Genomic DNA, 19281 nt, shown 5'->3' with positions numbered 1-19281 from the left:
CTTTTCTTCATTTCAAGTGGAAAAGCCCATTCTTGTGAGGTGGCAGTGTGTTTTATTTTTACTTCTGTTCACAAACACCAAAGTAGGAAAAGGTGCAAACATTAAGATGCAAACATTAAGAATATGTTAGTTCACACAAGGATTAGCCACTCTCCCCATGAATATGATAGTATTCAGCGCTACTTCCCTTATAAGAACCAGGAAGGGCCTGTTGGCCTTGAAGGTCACCCTATTGGGGTTCAGCGAACGACCAGCAATCATAACAGAAGTGCTCGCTGCTGCCTCACTGCCTTCCTCATTTACCTGCAGGCCACATAAGAGAAAAAAAAAAAAATTAGCTACCCTGCAGTCTGCTATGGGCACATAAATCAGACAAAGACCCAGCAGCAACTCACATTGCTGTTTTCCGGCAGGATAGACACACTTGGACACAAATGGTTCCCTCCAGAAACCTACTCATTCTCACATCCAGTGAAGGTAATGCACGGGGCTCATCCAGAGCCTTGCAAGAGTTCCACAAGTGCAACCCCTGAACTAGAAGCCACGCTCCAGTAGCGTGGGTTGGACACTGTATGACAGAGCATTGTTTTCAACCAACTGTTAAGAGAAATTCAGACTGTATAGCAGAGATCTGTAATTGAAACAGATTCATTCTTGAAGCATAAAGAAATCCCAGCTGTCACTACCCCAAACAGCCACTCAGAACCGGAGAAGATGGTATCTGAGCGCCACAGCTGGAGGGATGCCTTCAGAAGATACGTGGAAGTTGATGACATTACTGTGATGGAGATAGGCTCTTGTGCATTTCAGTCGCTGAGGCTTCTCTGCCATTCAAGTTCCTCTATGTCATCTATTTCTGGTTCCTTTTTTTTTTTTTTTTAATATAGTCTCACTATGTACCCCTTGCTGGCCTTTAGCTTTTTATATAGCCCTGGCTGGTCTGGACCCTGTGGCAATCTGCCTGTCCCTGACTTTTAATAAAGTACTTGCAATCTCTGTGCTGTGAGGGGCTGTTAATGTTTTTTCCCTCCCCTTTGGTGTCTCACATCTATTTCGTGCTCATTCTAGGACTAGATTCCAAGCCATGTGAAGATAAGATCCAACAGGCTCCAACCTCCTGTCCCTCATGCCTCAGCTTCCCTAATTTCTACTGAGCTTGGGTGCTAGAATTAGTTCTCTGGCACCATACTCTGAACATGCTCTCTGACTGCCACCTTTCGTTGCAAACTCTCACGTTGGCCCATCTCCTTCTGCTCTCCTCTTCCATGAGGAATAGTCTACTCCTGAGTGTCTATGTGAAGAAATAGACTCTTAAAAGAGTTCCAGGACGGCCAGGGCAACATGGAGAAAACCCTGTCTCAAAAAACAAAAAGGAAAAAACCCAATGCTCAGGCTCCATCCTTCAGTCTCCAGGGGTAAAGATGTCCACCCAAAGCTATGGATCCACACTTCAGCATCTAAGATCCAGAATGTCTACAAACTGTCACAACTTACACTCACCTCATTTGAGGGGAGACAGACTGAGCAAAACTCCACTCAAATCTCTCAAGTAGATCAACATGTGCCCACCTAACTGTAGTTCCTGACATGCTTCATGTTGCCATAGTTCTCCTAAAACTCGCTTGAGGACGTTAAAGTGACCCACACCCACTTCACTCAAGCCCGTGCCCCTCCCCTTTCTACCCAGATTCCTTTTCAGCCGTTTACTCCATGTTTTCCATATTCCCGAATCACCTCAGAATCCCCTCTCAGTGGCCTCTGCTGGCTCCTTTTCCTTGGGCTGCCCTCTAAATAAGCCTCTCTAGCAGGAGAGAAGGTCAAACAGCGGAAGCTTGGGGGTTTCCCTGAAGGGCCGAATGGAGGGAGACCTCATGGAGAAGGAGGCTACAAGCTCCCCCGTGTGTACATACGTGATTAAAGGAACACTGCACACAGGCCTCTGCCACAGTCTGGCCTGCAGCCAGCAGACCTGCTGAGGCATAAGAGCAGCAGCAGGAAACTCCACTCACACAGATGGGGAAAAGGCAGAGGGTGGAGGGACTCACCTCAAGAAACGCTTTGTGGAATGCGTCGGAGACATAGAGGTCATCCCTGCCCTCCGTGACAATTCCTGGGAGGAAGGACAGGGAAGGTGACTCTGTGACTTGAGGAACAGAATGCTGAGCATCCCTAATAGTAACCCCACTCCCTCAATAGACGGTTGGAGGGTTGTGGTTTTTTTTTTTTTTTTTTTTTTTTTGTATGTTTGTTTGTTTTGTTCTTGGTTTTTTGGGTTTTTTTTTTTTTTTTTTTTGGCTTCTTTGGCCTGGATCTTGTGAATTTAATCTCATGTTAGCTTTTGTGGGGGAGGTAAAAAGATGGGACTCTGTTTTTAAAGAAACACTTTACTTTAGGTCTAGTAAAAATATGTGTCTTTCCAGGCTGGAGAGATGGCTCAGAGGTTAAGAGCCCTGGCTGTTCTTCCAAAAGTCCTGCGTTCAGTTCCCAGCAACCACATGGTGGCTCACAACCATCCATAGTGAGAGCTGGTGTCCTCTTCTGGCCTGTTGGCTCATATTCAGGCAGAATACTGTATAAATAATAAACAGATGAATGTTTTAAAGAAATAAATAGGCCTTTCCAGTCTGGTAACATTTTTAAGAGCTTTGGTTTTCCAAGCTAAAGGTAGCCCAATAAAGATAAATCTGATTACCCGATTTAAGTCTTTTTAGACAGAATCTTGTTGTGTAGCATGGGCTGGCCTTAGCTGTCTCCTGCTTCTGCCTTGAGTGCTGAGATTACAGTTGTGTGCCACCATGCCCAGCTCTGGGCTTCTTTTTGGAAAAGATGTGCAGGCCAATGAGATAGTTCATCAGGTAAGGGCGCTTGGCACCAACCCTGAAACCTGAGTTTAATCCCTGGGGGGGGGGGGGCGGGAAACAGGCCTTTAAACCCCCAAAAATCATTCCCCTGCCCTCCACGCACACCAGCACTTATGCAGCCCCCTGCATACACCACACATAACAACAAATAAATAAGTGTGTGAGCACATAGAAGACACTGCCAGCAAGAGAGGCACACATCTATAATGCCAGCACTCGGGGTGAAAGCGGCCCAATTCGTTCAAAGCCAGTCTTACCACACAGTGGGTTCTAGGAAACCTGGGCTACATAAGACCCTGTCTCAACCAAAAAAAAGGCAAAAAGGGGGCATTTTTAAGGCTCATTTTTATTATTATTTTATTATTTATTTTGGTTTTTTGAGACAAGGTTTCTCTGTGCAGCCTTGGCAGTCCTGGAATTCTCTCTGTAAACCAGGCTGACCTTGAATTCAGCACTCCACCTGCCTCTACCTCCCTAGTGCTGAGAAGGCCTGTACCAGCATCACCTGGCTAAGGTTCATTTTTTTCATTTTAGTTTACTATCACTTCCTTTTCATTTTATTTTTACGTGTGTGTGTGTGTGTGTGTGTGTGTGTGTATGTGTGTGTGTTGGTGTGTGCACGCACGCACACGTGAGCACATGAGTGTCAGCACCTACAGAGTAGATCCCCTGAAGCTGGAGGACTAGGGCGTTGTGGGCTATCTACTATGGATTCTTATAACTGATCCTGGGTCTCTACAATAGTAATAACTGCGAAGCTCTCTCTCTCTCTAGCCCCTATTTTATTTACTTTTGGGAAAAGGTCTTGTCATGTGGCCCAGGTTGGCCTGGAACACTCTTATCTTCTGTCTGACCTGCCAAGTGCTGGAATTACAGGCCTGTCCCAACAGGCCTTGCTTTTAATGTCTGTCTCTTTGAATGCCAATTCTTCCCCACCTGACTTCATCTCCTCTGTTAGGTAGATTCATAGGGGGACAGTCCTGGCTGGACTGCTAAAAACAAGAGCAAACACCCCCTTTCCCGGGGGCGGGGCTGGGAAGGGCTAGGGATCACCACAGCTTAGCACAGAACCAGGATCAGAGTCCAGGCATCCTGAATTGGCACTCTCTTTTGTGCTTTCCTCTAGTCTCCCACTTTTGGTCAAACCACCTCGGAGTAGACAGGCGGCAGCTCTCTGCCATACCAACCTGGAAGCTGGGACTTCTCGGGGCTGAACAGATCAACAAGGCCCATGTCTTGCAGCTGCTCCTTCAGACTGAAGCTGTCCTCAGTCCGGAAGCGGGGCATGTGGACCACCAGCATCATCTCCGACAGCTCATCCAGCCACTCCTGCAGCAGCTCGGGGCTGAGCTCCCGCTCCACCTTGGCCAGGCTCTTTTCAGCCTTGGGCAGGATGAGCACCATGGTGATGTCATCGCCCTTGAAGGGCAGCTCCAGCACCTGGGTGCCTTCTGCCACACGGCGGTATCTGAATTTGCCTTCCTGGTACATCATAGGCACCTGGCAGGACTGCTCATCAGCCTTGTAGAACTGCTCCTTCCTTGTGTTCTCGGGGCTGAACTTTGACTTCCACAGGCCCTGAAAGATGTCAGGTGGGAGAATCATAGAGCAAGAACAAAAATACCCGAGCAGAGCATTTACTGACATGGGACATAATCATGCTATCTGATTGCATCAACATATCAATGTAGTTATTAGAAAAAACTAAATTTGTGTTAAAGGGCTAATAATTATGTCTGAGTGATACAGTTATTTCTGTATTTCATTGTCTGTTTTTTTTCTATGTTTTTCAGCTTTCCAAAAATATTCTTTTTTTTTTTTTTTTTTTTACATTTGAGAGGGGTGTGCCACTATGAGTGTGTGGGCATCAAAGGTCAACTTCTCAACATGAAGAGACTGGTTCTTTCCTCCCACTCTGTGGGATCCATGATGGCACTCAGGTTGCCAGGCATGATGGCGAGAACCTTCACCATCTTCACCAACCGACCATCTTGCCACCCCAGCTCTGCTTTGTTTGTTTTAACCAGAGGACTGTAAACCTAAGAGTAACCTACAGTCTTCTTTGCAAGTTCATCCTGTGTGGCCTGCTGTCCATCAGTGTTTTTCCAAGTGCCAACCTTCCAAACTCTGTGCTCTGTCCCTGATGAATTAGAGGCCAGACTCAGACAGCAATCCCGGGAATCTGTCTGAAGTCCTACCCAGCCTCCTAGCTGGCTTCCTTCACCCTTCCGTATCACCTTCTGGCTCTTTGCTCTTGAGATATCATTAAACTCTTCTGGGAGGCAGAAGTGAGTTAGGCACAGGAAAAGAGCCAACGACATTAGAGTGTTAACTGTGTGCTCTAAAGATGTGCAAATACCTCCCTAAGTATTTCACATGTGTTCACCTACTCTGTCCCTCTGATGATCCTATAAAGTAGGTGGGTGGGTCCTCCTTACCATTTTATAGATGCAGAAAAATGACCATAGGAAGGTCCCCAATAACTCCTAAGTAACTCACAAGAACTCATACACTTAGAAACAAGGAGTCAAGATTAAAAACAAAGAAATCATACTGCATAAATGACCAAAGGTATCTCTTGCAGTGGTTTAAATGTCAAGAATATTGATAAATAGCAAATTGTTTCATTTTTAAAAGGGGGGGGGGGGGTAACATGTTGTGGAAATGCAGCCCGCTCTGCTCTTGAGTAGAGGGAACCTCCAGGAGGCAGAGGGACTGACCCTAGCAATGGCTGGCTGAGGCTCCTGCCACACAGAGAAAGGGGGGATGCAGACAGCTCATGTCTAAGGATAAACAGTATGTGCCACAATTCAGCTGCTCTGCAGGGACGGTCCAGAATGTCAACAGTGTTCGTTCTCACTGTCCTCTCCCTTCTCCTCAAATGTAATTAGAGCAGTCCCTAGAACCCTGGACTTTGTGAGGAAAACAAGCCATATACGTGCTTACGTCACAGGCCCCTTCTTAGTCTAAGGTGAGCCCAGAACTACGTGAAGCTTCAGAACCCCAAGGAGCTACGTACAATAGAAGTTGCTCTTGAGCTGGGCCCGGTGGCACACACCTACAATCCCAGCACTAGGGGAGGCAGAGGCAGGCAGATCTCTGTGAGTTCAAGGCCAGCCTGGTCTAAAAGTGAGTCCAGGACCACGAAAGCTACAAAGAAAAACTCTGTCTCGGGGAGAAAAAAAAGAAAGGGAAGGAAGGAAGGAAGGAAGGAAGGAAGGAAGGAAGGAAGAAAGAAAGAAAGAAAGAAAGAAAGAAAGAAAGAAAGAAAGAAAGAAAGATAGATATTAGTTAGATGGCAGAAATTATCATACAAGTGCAAAAGTCTGACATCATTCACCTTGAAGGCTGCTGGGTTGTAATTTCACCTATTCTGCCCCAGCCTGGGGACCCTACTAAAGCCTCTGGACCTCTGGGCTCTTACATTTATATGGTTGCCGAGAGCATGTAGGGACCATTTCAGGAGGGACCCGGCGACACACACACTTTACAGAGTAACAGTGAGAGGAAGCCCGGGGTCTCCGCAGGAGCTGCTGAGTACCTTGAAGTAAATGGTGTTAACCAGCACCAGGGCAGTGAGCTCGTTGATGGCTCCTTGCGGGATGACGTCTTTGATGCGGCCCTCAGTCTTGTTAGCTACCCAGCTGTTGATGGTCAGTCTGGATTGCTCTGGATTTTCCTAAAGAAAACAGAAAATAACTCTACCCACCTGCGCAGTTCCGTCAGCTTCAGATCTCCATTTCCTCATGCAGAAGGTATTTGCTCATCATTTCTCTGCTCTTTTTTCTCATGTCTGACTAAGAAGCCATCATTTTAATCCACATGGAGGAAGCCTCACTCATCTTATACGCCATCACTGACTTTTTATATAGTTAATCTTTTATCACACTCAGGGATCACACTCAGGGCCCAGCCCATTAATAAATGTTATAAGAAGAAGAAGAAAACAAAAAAAAAAAAAAAAAAAAAAGGGAGACAAAGGATCGGGAAAGATGAAAGAGGATACAGTCTGGAGGAGAGAAGGTACTATGTTATCTACTCTGATTCTGGAAAACTCACAGAACCATCATTTCCAAACATGGTCTACGGGAAGCAATGAGTGACGACACACACTTAGGAGGATGGGAGGGACGAGAACCCTGTAGCCAGATGACTTCAGAAAATGCTGACCATCTGAGCAGTGGTAGCAGTACACCCCTTTAATCCCAGCGCTTGGGAGGTATAGCTCTGGGAATTTGAAGCCGGCCTGGTGTACAAAGTGAGTTCCAGGAGAGCCAGGTCTACATAGTAAGACCCTGTCTCAGAAAACAAAACACCACCGCCACCATCATCCCGCCCCCAAAAAGAGAAGAAAACGCTGACTGAATGAATCTTAAGTGGTTTGAATGAAAACAAACCCAAGAGGCTCATGTCTTGACATGCTTAGTCCCCAGCTGAGTAAGGAGTTTTGAAAAGGGTTAGGTGTGGCCTTATTAGAGGAGATGGGTAACTGGGAAAGCCCAAGTCAGTCCCAGTCAGTCTCTCTCTCTGTCTGTCTGTCTCTCTCTCTGACTGCCTGCTACCATGTTTTCTGCCATCATGGAAATGGGCTAAGCCTCTGAAACTGTGAGCAAGCCCACAATGAAATGCTTTCTTTTATAAGAGCTGCCTTGGTCATGGTGGCTCTTCACAGCAATAGAACAGTACTCTGACAGAAATCAAGGGTTTAGGGGTTTTATTTGATTGGTTGGTTTTTTGATTCGTTGCTCTATTATTTCCCCAGAACACTGAAAAGGCTTGGGTGCTTCAGGAGTCACCAAGGGAGCATGCAACACACATCATGCACCAATTTTATTTTACCACGACATATTTGAACTTGGTAGATGACATGAAAAAAATAATTCCTTATACAGCTTCTTCAGAGCAGCCCTTATAATGGAAGGCCAAGTACCATTGCTCTCTTAAGCCTTAAGGAAGGGTCAGTGTTCTATGGGTTCTGATCCGTCCTCAGCCTCCACCAGCCACCGGTGTTTCTCTCCATTCTCAGTTTGAGTGGAGAGGATCCTGACATCTGCAACTCACCTTGAAGTCCAGGGGCTGGAGCTTGGCTCCGTAGACAACCTCACTAATGTCCTGATAGGTCTCGTTGAACGTGAGGGATTTGTCTCCAAAAAGGCGGTTGGCTGAGACCAAGTTGGAGGACTTGTTGGCTTTTCGGTAGAGTCGGCAGTTCAGTTTGGCAAAGAAGAAGTGGATCTGGTCGGATGTTTTCTCGGAGATGGTATCAAATTTAAAAACCTATAGATGACAAAAGAAGACAGTGGTGGGTGTGGCTGGGCAGTCCAGTTGCCATGGGTGCAGGGTACAATGCTGGACCAACAGTGGTCTCAGTTATGTCCAGCAGCACCTGAAACAGCATAAACACTTGGCTCATGTTTTTGAGAAGAATGTACAAGAAAAAGAAGAAAGGGCAGAAGCGTAATGGGGAAAGACCAGGAGACAGGCATGCCACCTGCTCTTTAAGGGACTGTAGATCAGTGCAGAGCGCTTTCTGGATGTGAAGGGAGAAGTCCTCTTGGTGATTCAGGGCAGAGGAGCCCAGCTAGTGTATCTCATCATGACAAGTGTTTCCACAATGTCTCCTGGAGTCAGCACATCTTGAGGGCTCTGGACTACTGCTCACAGAAGAACTGAGAAAGGAAAAGATGGTGTCAGCAAGGATATAAAGGAACCCAGAATCAGAGTGTCAGGGTTTAAAAGGGCTTAAAAATTATCCATGGCAGTCAGAGCCATAGACGCTGTCACAGACCCAAACAACCACCTTCTCCATCACCAGCACAAAATGGCGAGGCTGCTGCCCCCTTCTTCCTATGCTCTGTCCTCAGGTGGGAAAGGGCCTTTTGGTTTTGTTAATTCTCTGATTTAAATGTTCCTGATTCTGTTCTGATATGTGCTCTGTGCTTGTGTGTGTGTGCCATGTGCACATGGGTATACATGCACACACATGTGGAGTGAGGACAACCTTGACTGTTGTTACTCAGAACCATATACTTTCCTCTCTTGCTTTAATTATTTATTTTTTTTTGGGGGGGTGAATGTATGCCTCATGTATGTGGGTGCCTAAGAGGCCAAAGAAGGCATTGCATCTTGTGTAGCTGGAGATACAGGAGGTTATGAGCCACCAGACGTGGGAGATGGAAATCCAATGTAAGTCCTCTCAAAGAGAGGGGAGGCTCTTTAACCCCTGAGCTACCTCTCCACACCCACCTTTTCCCCTTTGTGAGACGGGGTCTCTCACTGGTAGACCCGGCTGATTGACAAGGGACCTGCTGGTCTACCTCCCCCGTGGTGGACTAACAAGTTCGGTAATTTAATTTAAAAATTCTGAACATCGGGCTGGAGAGATGGCTCAGCGGTTAAGAGCACTGTCTCCTCTTCCAGAGGTCCTGAGTTCAATTCCCAGCAACCACATGGTGGCTCACAACCATCTCTACTGGAATCTGATACCCTCTTATGGCATGCAGGTGTACATTTGGATAGAGCACTCATCTACATTATAGATAAATAGATAAATTCTGAATATCGATTAACAAGCATGGGCGCCATGCCTGGCTTTCTGGAGATCAAACCCAGGACTCAGGCGTGCAAGGCAAAGCGAGCCCTCTCCCCAGGTTCTTTTTATCACTCTTTTGATTAAAAGCTCTCTGGGTTTCTCTCTGTCTAGAGAGAGAGATAGATTCGCACCCAAGTGTTCTACATCCGACACTGGATGTAGGAAGGTCTCAGGGGACACGCTGGGATTAGCAGCACTGTTGTGTCTCTGTGGGGTTTCCTTTCTGGCATTATTCTGCACCGAGACTATACCATGAGCTCGGCACATTCCTAGTCTACTATTGAGCCCATGTGTCCAGCTCTTGTTTCTTTTTGTAGGAAGGGTCACATTGACGCTCGCATTAGGGACGGTGACAGGATATGAGGAAATGCTTGAGGCTGGTGACAGCGTGTAAACGCAGCAGGAGGCAGCATTGTGACGGAAGTTACCAAAGAGCTGCCAGCTTCCTTCATAAGGGCACGAGGAACGCACAGCAGGGCCAGGGCAGGCCTGCGCGCTGTGCTGGGCACAGCGGAGGCAGAGTACAGAGCCCCCTGAAAGCTGAGTGTTCCGTGGAGCGCAGGTGTGGATAGCCTCAGCCCCGATCTGAACAAATGAGCGCGGTTTAGCGGAAACCGGCTGTCTGAGAAGAGGCGCACCTTCCTAAGGTCCAGATTTCCACGTCTTGGGTTTAGCTGACAGTGTGTGTATGCCACGCTGGAGGGTCGTCTGCCTCCCCGTCATTTATCTTTGTTTCCGGAGTGAGAGCCAACCTGAAGAAAGCCAACTGGGAACTCAAGCCAAGCGCAGAGTGAGGATCTAGGGCTCCACCCGTGGCTTAAGAGTGATACCGACGGCTACTTCATTTCATGGCATTTCTTGTTATCTTGGTCCAATTTTATTTCCCTCTTCCCTGCGCTGCCAAAAGGGGTAAGGGAATCACTGATCTGAAAGGATCAGTACTTCCCATAGCTCCAAAATGTTCTGTCTCTTTGAGGCTCCTCAGCTTCGCAGGATCCAGGTCCCTCCATACAGAGCCCTAAACCTACCCCAAGAGCCAGTCTGAGCTCTCCAGAAAGCAAATTGCCTTTCCCTACCAGGGCAGCGACTAGCATATGGTCCAGCATAGAGCTAGGGCCAGCAAGATGAGTCAGCAGGTAAAAGCATTTGCTCATCAGGCTTGACAAGCTGCTGACTGCATCCGTAACCCCAGCACTCCTATAGGAACATGGAAGCTTGCAGGGCAGCCAGCCTGGATTCTGCAGTGTGACGGAAATGAGAGACTCCCTCAGCAAGGTAGCAGGAGAGAACTGACTCCTGCAAGTTGACCTCTGACCTCTCTCTCTCTCACACACACACACACACACACACACACACGGCACGACACATGAGTGCTCTCTTTCAAATAATTAACTGGGAGAGAATAAAGAACACTTATAAAGAAATCCAGGTAATAACTCTTTGCCTAATTTAAAAAAAAAATCATTAGCCACATGGTAATACTTGTGATTCTTCTAGTCACGAAGCTGAGTCCAGGTGATCACCACAGGTTCAAGGCCAGCCAGAGCTACATAGAGTAAGTTCGGGGGTCAGCCTGGGCTACACCACAAAAAAACAGAGGTTTGAATGGGGATTGAGCATCTTAGCCAGAGTCCTCCTTCCTGATTAGCTTCTTTAGGTGTATGGATTTTAGTATGTTTGTCCTATATTATATGTCTAATATCCACTTATGAGTGAGTATATACCCTGTGTGTCTTTCTGCTTCTGGGATACCTCACTCAGGATGATCTTTTCCAGTTCCCACCATATACCTGTAAATTTCCTGATTTCCTTGTTTTTTTATTGCTGAGTAATATTCCATTGTGTAAATGTACCACAATTTCTATATCCATTTCTCAACTGAGGGGCATCTGGGCTGTTTCCAGCTTCTGGCTATTACATTCAATCCCCATTCAGAAAGGCAAAGAGGATGGACATTGGAGGAGGGATAAAACAGGGAACAGGACAGGAGCCTACCACAAAGGGTCTCTGACAGACTTCACCCAGCAGGGTATCAAGGCAGATGCTGAGACTCATAGCCAAACTTTGGTCAGAGTGCAGGGAATCTTATGAAAGAAGTGGGAGACAGTAAGACCTGGAGAGGACAGGAGCTCTACAAGAAGAGCAACAGATTCAAAAAGTCTGGGTACAGGGGTCTTTTCTGAAACTGATAACTTTAGTCAAGGACCACTCATGGAGATGGCCTGGAACCCCTGCACAGAGGTAGCCTTATGGCAGTTCAGTATCCAAGTGGGTTCCATAGTAATGGGGACAGGGACTGTCTCTGACAGGAACTGATTGGCCTGCTCTTTGATCACCTCCCCCGATGGGGGAGCAGCCTTATCAGGCCACAGAAAAAGACAATGCAGCCACTCCTGATGAGACCTAATAGACTAGGATCAGAGGAAAGGGGAGGAGGACCTCTCCTATCAGTGGACTTGGAGAGGGACATGACACGGGTCAGGAAGAGGGAGAGTGGGATTGGGAGGAGAGGAGGGATGGAGGTACAGGGGGTATACAAAGTGAACAAACTGTAATTAATAAAAATAAAAATAATTAAATAAAAAACCAGAGGTTTGTTTTTGTTTGTTTGGAGAGACGGCTTAGCAGGACCAGAGTCCAATTCCCAGTACCCACATGGCAGTTCACAACTGTCTGTAATAACTCCAGTTTGAGGGGATCCAACAGACACACATGCAGGCAAAACACCAATGCATATAAAATTATATATATATTATATAAATATTTATGTAATTATATATATATATATATATTTTTTTTTTTTTTTTAAGAAAGAGGACTGGAGAGATGGCTTAGAGGTTAAGAGCACTGGCTATTCTTCCTAAGGTCCTGAGTTCAATTCCCAGCAACCACATGGTGGCTTATAACCATCTATAATGAGTTCCTCTTCTGACCTGCAGGCACACATGCAGGCAGAATACTGTACAAATAATAAAAAAATAAATCTTTATAAAAAAAAAGAATAACTAAATACAAAAGAAAAAATCCTAACACATGAAGTACCAATTCAAAGAAAATCGTAACCCACAGTGATGTGTCGCCTTAGACATGAAGTCCAAGCGATGCTTCACAGCAAGGAAAAAGGCAGAGGGCTTCACACTGTACCTCCATCAGCTGCTTGAGAGTGTCGTTACAAGCTCCCAGCTTGGTCATAGCAAAGGCCGTGGAGATGCTCAAGGGTGACAGGAAGATGTTGTCATTGTCATTCTTGGAGTCGGCCAGGTGCTGATAGAAGGTAGTGGCAAATCGAGAATTGGCTTTGGATAGTTCCCAGACCCGACGGTTGGTGGCCTCTGGGACCTTCTGCTCTAGGCCATCCTCCTTCTTCGCCGGGGAGCGGTAAATGCACATGGGATTCACAGGAATGTCCCGGGGCTTCGCAATGCAGACATCATCCACGGGGCTTCCATGACAGATCACACAGCCCCAGGCACCAATGAGTAGCAGAGAGAGGAGACGTACCTTCCTACAGGGACAGAACCGTGATTCCTCATCCCCACTGGCCACCACAGTCTTATTCCTGAGAAGTGTAGGATTCTGGCCTTCTTGGCATTTGAGCTAAGCATGTGTGCCAGGGTAAGACCAGTCCTGGGCTCCTTGCCTGGACATGGTTATATATTAGAGGCCGTGTGTGTGTGTGTGTGCGCGCACACACACGCGCATCCGTGCTAGGATAAGGAAGAACGCAGTTTCTTTTGATGAGTGGAACATCTGGATGTGCCCAGTAGAGAGTCAGAGAGCAAAGGAAGCCACCTGAAGGTGTTCAGGAAACCCCACCCCACCCCCACCCTTGACAGGGATGGAAGTTAGCCGGAGTCTTAAAGGGCATGAAGGCTCTGACGAAGAGTGGTGAGAGAACATGAATGCGGCAAAGGGGCATCTGAGTGCCGAAGGTTCCTGATCCGAAGCTCCAGCCTGAACCCAGACCTCTGGACAGACTCACTATTTGCCGGTCGGGAAGGCCTGCTACTGCCATTGTGAGACATGAGCTGCTGAGCTGGCCTTCTCCCCCGCATACTGCTCTTCTGTCCTTCCACCCGGTGGATCCTGCCTCCAGTCCGCAAACCCAGACATCACTTGGATTCCTCCCTCATTTAGTCTGACCCCAGATTCAGTTAATACCATACCCTCTGACCTTTCCTGCCCCCACCTTAGTCCTGCCCTCATTATTCTCTTTCCCCTGAATTTTTTTAATAGCTTCTTATAGGGATCACTAAAAGTAAACATAATTTCACTTTGAGGGTGGTAGGCATTAGAACAGAGTATCAGTAGCCATGGCTGCCTCATTTTCACTAGATAACTGAGGATGACCTTGAACTTGTGATTTTTCTTCCTCCAGATCCCTAATGCTGGGAATATAGGCATGTGTTACCATTCCTGGCTTGATAGCTCCTTCTAATTAGAAGAAGAAGAAGAAGAAGAAGAAGAAGAAGAAGAAGAAGAAGAAGAAGAAGAAGAAGAAGAAGAGATGATGATCATGTGTGGTGAGGTATATATATACCCTTAATCTCAACATTTGGGAGGCTGGGGCAAGAGGATCATGAATATGTAGCCTGGGCTACATAATTCTTCAAATTAAAAAAAAAATAAATAGAGTAGTGAGATTGGCAAAGGATTTTGGACACTTAATAAAGTAATAACCAAGAAATAGAGTCTCCACTTCTGGCTGCTCGAGGGTACCTGGGTCTGGAGGAGGGAGTCTGTATCTGGGCACTGAGTCTTTCTTTATGAAAAAAAAAGTCAGGCACAGAGTGCAGAAAAGCCTCACTGAGGTAGTCTGCAAGAGACAGGCTGACTGGAGGCTGAGTGAATCCAAAGGGCATGTGCCTTTCTGTGTGGCCTGAAACCAATTCTACTGCTTGAGAAGTGGCGCTGTGAGGGAAAAGGAGGAAGGTAGGGTGACGAGGGGGACAGCGGTGGAGAGAAGGGAAAGGGAACCATATCCACTGTGTGGGGTTTCCCATTTTGTTCTTGGGGCATTTGGAAATGTGAGTGGAGGCTGAATGGGGCCCTGAGCTTTGCTGGGTGTCAAAAGGAACCGGAGTGGTCAGGCTACCTCCTCATTGCCAGCTTCCTCCAACGACCTCCATCAAGAAGGGCTTTGGGACTCAATCAGAGGTCACAGATGGAGAGGAGCAGAAAGCAGTTTAGGAGGCTGCCCTGGAGGTGTCCTCTGGCCTGCCCGTCTCCTCACAAGGAAGGCACCCTTGCTCCTGGAGCTAAGGACCAAAGGTGCAGCTTATGTGAAATGATGTCTCCCATGAAGGTCTTCAACTAACTACCATGGAGAGGGCCTGGTCATCTCCAAAGTGTCAGAGGTCATCCTTGTGAGTCCTTCAGAGGCCAGAAACCCCAGCAAGAGCTGACAGAGGGAAAGCCCACCGCTTACCTCTCTCCAGCAGCCGCCCTTCCTATTCCTTTGGAATACATGGCAGATGTGCTTCTACAGAGAAGGGCCGGTGGAGGTGGTGCTGGATGAGACAATCTGCTTCCTCCCTCTGAATCTGAGGGAGGTTCAGAGGCCAGGTGGAGGAGGGAGCTGGTCAGGAGAGGAGGGCTGAGGTCAAAGGCTGATGACCAGTTCCAGGGTTACGCAAAGAATAGAACTCTGTGTTGTTTAATTAGTAGAAGAGTTAAAGTTCAGTCAGGCCTAGGGAAAGTGTGGCCCCCTTTCTTGCCCAGAGCCCTTCACCCCCCTCTTCCCTTTGTAAAAAAAAGGGGGTGGACATGGACAGTTCAAACCTGACTCAGGAGGGCTCTGTAGAAAAGAATTCTAATCAGGAGAAAGCGGAAATGGAGGGATGTAATTGGGAACAACTGCTTTTCTTGCTCCCTGCCTCTTGAGGGCTGGCCTCACAGTTGCTCTGTAGCCAGAGCTGACCTTGAACTCCTGATCTTTTCTGTCTCTACCTTCCAAGGGCTGGGTGTGAGCTTCCACCCCTGTTTCCTCTCCTGTGAGCAAGAACAGCAAGTATTGGGATATTTTTTTCCTTTTTTTTTCTTTTTTTTCTCTTTTTGAGTATTACAAAGTTTTACTTAGACAAAAGTTTCATATGGAAATGTACATGACCCAATTCTACACCAAGTCAATCAGTCCCTTTGGGGGGGGGCTCCTACGCTGAACAGCGACTGTTTAAACTCCTTCCAAGGCTTCTAGCATGCTGATGTAGTTCCCCTTAGGACCACCACTCCGAAGTTGCCCACTGGTTGCTTCTCCACACGCTCCTCAGACTCCTTGCACATGTCTGCCATCACTTTCCAATAATGAGTCCTCTATAAATTTCTTCAGTTTGGGAGCATGGGCCTTGCTCATGGCGACTCCTCAGCAACTCAACACGACTAGAAATATTTCTTCTTTTTCGTTGGGGGGGGTGGTTTTGAAATGGGGTCTTTCTGTGTAGTCCTGGCTGTCCTGGAATTCACTCTGTAGACGAGGCTGGCTTTGAACTCAGAGATCTGCCTACCTCTGCCTCCTCCTGAGTGATGGGATTAAAGGTGTGTACTACCACTGCTCAGCTGGAAATATTAAAGAGCAAAAAGCTGTTGTGTCCATGTGTATAGTTAGTAATATTTTTTAGTAGTTCTGAGGGGAGATTAAATAAATTCAAACTAATGGAGATAAAGGGCCATTTGTTTCTGTTTTCCTCTTCATTTAGAAGAGGAAAAAGATCATAGCACTGGGATTGCTATAACTGTGCTCAATATCCTATATGACTTGAGTTTGGAATAAGAGGAAGTGTAGGGAAAGCTGCACTCTCTTGGTAGGAACTCATCAGGACTAGAGCACGTAGAAGTTCTTGCCTGATTGGGCAGGACACTTCAAGGACAGAGGCCAGAGTTTATTGCTCAAAGGCTCACCATCACCCCTGACTAAAGATAACTGGAAAGTTGCCAGTTTAGCCAATAGAGGGGTATGACCTGTGCCACAGGCATGTGCTATGAACTGGGTGAGGTTCTTCTCTTGGTCAAGGAGATGTCATGTACAGAACTGTGTGCAAGATGGCTCAGTGGGTAGAGGAACCTGCCGCCAACCCGATAACCTGAGTTTGGTCTCTAAACTCACATAACAGAGGAAGAGAACTGACTCCCACAAATGTCCTCTGTTTTCTCTGTGTAGCCTTGGCTGTCCTGGACTTACTCTGTAGACCAGGCTGGCCTTGAACTCACAGAGATTTGCCTGCTTCTGCCTCTGTAAGTGTTGGGATCACAGGCCTAAGCTACCATGCCCAGCTAATTTATGCAATTTTCAACAGTACTTTTGCTTGATATTTTAAGTCTTATTTCTCCTCTGTTTTTTGTATCACCCTGAAAGGGGTTCTCTCTTTCTCTCTCTCTCACACACACACACAAACAAGAGGTAGTGCATACCAACGCTCAGAAAATTGCAGGATTTGAGAGTTGGGAGGCCAGCCTGGGATACACAGTGAATTTCTGGCCACCCTGTCTTCAAAAGAGAAAGGAAAAGGAGTTCAGAGGAGTCAGGCTAGACCACATAGTGTTGCTAAAGCCATAAGGGAGCAGGCCCTTTCACCCATTGCTCTGAGGAACAGTGGCTGGAACTCCCTGATAGGACATTTGTTCTTCGAGCTGCTAATCTACCCAGGAACCCAGCCTATGGTATGCTTGCATAGGCACAAACACCAACAACAGCACTGTGAAAACGATGGTTCCTCCCTCTCGGTACTGATGGAAAGATCCTTAGGGCATCTAAGTGGAAGAAAGACTACAGGGAATTATAGTGCTGGGCCCTTAGTAACAGAAGGATGTTGGAGGAGGAATGGGCAGAAAAGGGTGTAAGACCCAATGATATTTAAACATACCACACACATACATACATACACACACACACACATATATATACATATATATACACACACACACATATATATATATATATTTTGAGACAGGGTCTGTGCTATTTCAGGTTGGCCTCAACGCATAACCAAGGCTCTTGAACAGTGGCTCCTCGTGCCTCTGCTGCACCATTTATATAGTGCTGAGGATCTACATGAGGGCTTCTCACTGCTAGGGAAGCACTCTACCTACCTGGATTTTCTTTTCTTTTCTTTCTTCCTTCCTTTTTTTTTTTCCAGACAGGGTTTCTCTGTGTAGCCCTGGCTGTCCTGGAACTCACTCTGTAGACCAGGCTGGCCATGAACTCAGAGAGATCTGCCTACCCCTGCTTCCCTTAAGTGCTTTGATTAAAGGCAGGTACCACCATGGTCCCAGTTCCATTTTTTGTTGTTGTTTGTCTCAGTTAAGGTTCTATTTCTGTGATAAAACACCATAAAAGCAACTTGAGGAGAAAACTCTTTATTTCCTCTCACATGTCCCAATCATAGTCCCTCATCCAAGGGAAGTCAGGGCAAGAACCCAAAGTAGGAACCTAAACTAAAGCAGAGGCCATAGAGGGATGCTGCTTACTGGCTTGCTCCTCCTGGCTTGCTCAGCCTGCCACCTTATAGCACCCAGGACCACCAGCCAAGGGGTGGCTACTGCCCACAGTGAGCTGTGCCCCCCCCATCAATCATCAGTCAAGAAAATGTACCCCAGGCTTGCCCACAGGACAAGCTAATAGGGGAATCATCTGAATTTTGGTTCCCTTTTCTGAAACAGTAGCTTGTATCAGGTTGACATAGAACTAGCCAGCACAATGTTCATTTGTTTTCAAGACAGTGTCTTCTAAATGGTTCTGTCTAGGCATGACTTTATGATCCACCTGCCTCAGTGTCTTGAGTGCTGGGATGATATACCACCATGCCTGACTTAGTTTTCTAATTTTTTTTAAACCCATTAATATGTTTGTTATGCAAAAAGGCCTTGACTTGATGGCCAACGAGTGTCTCAGTGCTGTGTAACACAGAGGCTTGGAAAGAGGGGTCCTAGTGCAGGACCTAGGGTGCACTAGGGTGTCACCACCTAAGAGAAGGAGGGAAGAGTAGAGGAAGCCCACTTCAGAGGAAGCCTGCCTGGCAAAATAATTTCTATTAGCTAATAATGTTCTATTGTCTGCAATTTAATCATTATCTTGCTGTTAGCTATTGGAGTGCACCAAATTCCAAATATTCAAGGGCCATTTCAAAATACTGTATACTGCTTTCCCGACATCGACTCACTGGCTCTACCGCGGCCAGCTTACAGAGGGGGGAAGAAACACACAAACAAACTGCTGTTCACTTGGTTTGAGCGCTTGCCCTCATCACAGAGTTAGGGGAGATAAGGTTCAAGCTCCTCACTAGATGACCGATTCATAGGTCTTCTAAGTGTTAATAAAGAATTGTCCAAGCCTTCCCTGGCTGTAACTCAGCATCCACTTGGCTTTCTTCCCTCCCTTTCTGCTTTTTGAGACAAGGTCTTACTTAATATGCATTGAGGCTAGAATCAAAACTCTCAATCCTTCTGCCTCAGATGATTGTTTTTCTTCATATAACTTCTCCCACCAGCTGTTTTCCTCTGGATAGTCACAAGGTTCTTTAGAAAGCCCCCCAGATCAGGGTCTTTGCCCAAATATACTGAATTAGAGTATACTTGTATGCCTCCCAGATGAGCACAGCGACAGCACAGCCTTTGCAGTCATGTGACCAGTTCTTTTTAGAAGTTCAGTTTCCATGTTGCATCAAGTTGTAACTACTCCAACAGGTGGAAGTTACCAGTCCAAGCATTCCCTGGTTCTCAGCGCTCAAAGCCAACATTTTTGGGATATCTACTGGGATTCTATTCCTGAAAGAAAAGGCCCTCAGCATGATTCTTGACCAAGAGGAAAAAACACCTGTCTTAGGCTACGCTGCT

General features: G+C 46.7%; 1 protein-coding gene across 1 annotated transcript; it reads right to left on the bottom strand.

Annotated features, from left to right (window-relative positions):
* Positions 1-29: 29 nt before the first annotated feature.
* Serpinc1 (serpin family C member 1) lies at positions 30-15041 on the bottom strand. The gene is made up of 7 exons (XM_021656756.2): positions 14882-15041; positions 12598-12958; positions 7923-8138; positions 6403-6540; positions 4049-4439; positions 2046-2110; positions 30-303 (listed from the first exon to the last, which is right to left on the bottom strand). The coding sequence occupies exons 1-7, from the start codon at positions 14920-14922 to the stop codon at positions 127-129; spliced, it is 1389 nt and encodes a 462-aa protein (XP_021512431.1). The 5' UTR covers positions 14923-15041; the 3' UTR covers positions 30-126.
* Positions 15042-19281: the final 4240 nt, after the last annotated feature.

Source organism: Meriones unguiculatus, chromosome 11 (genome assembly GCF_030254825.1).
Source record: "Meriones unguiculatus strain TT.TT164.6M chromosome 11, Bangor_MerUng_6.1, whole genome shotgun sequence".
Taxonomy (NCBI): domain Eukaryota; kingdom Metazoa; phylum Chordata; class Mammalia; order Rodentia; family Muridae; genus Meriones; species Meriones unguiculatus.
This window is presented reverse-complemented; position numbering and strand designations above follow the sequence as displayed.

Bases quoted from the DNA above. Each gene is read 5' to 3' on its own strand.
- Serpinc1 (XM_021656756.2), bottom strand. From the start codon at position 14,922: ATGTATTCCAAAGGAATAGGAAGGGCGGCTGCTGGAGAGAG. The intron at 8,139-12,597 runs GTACAGTGTGAA...TGTCATCTATAG, and splicing joins CTCTCAAGCAGCTGATGGAG to GTTTTTAAATTTGATACCAT. The intron at 4,440-6,402 runs GTACTCAGCAGC...GACATCTTTCAG, and splicing joins TTAACACCATTTACTTCAAG to GGCCTGTGGAAGTCAAAGTT.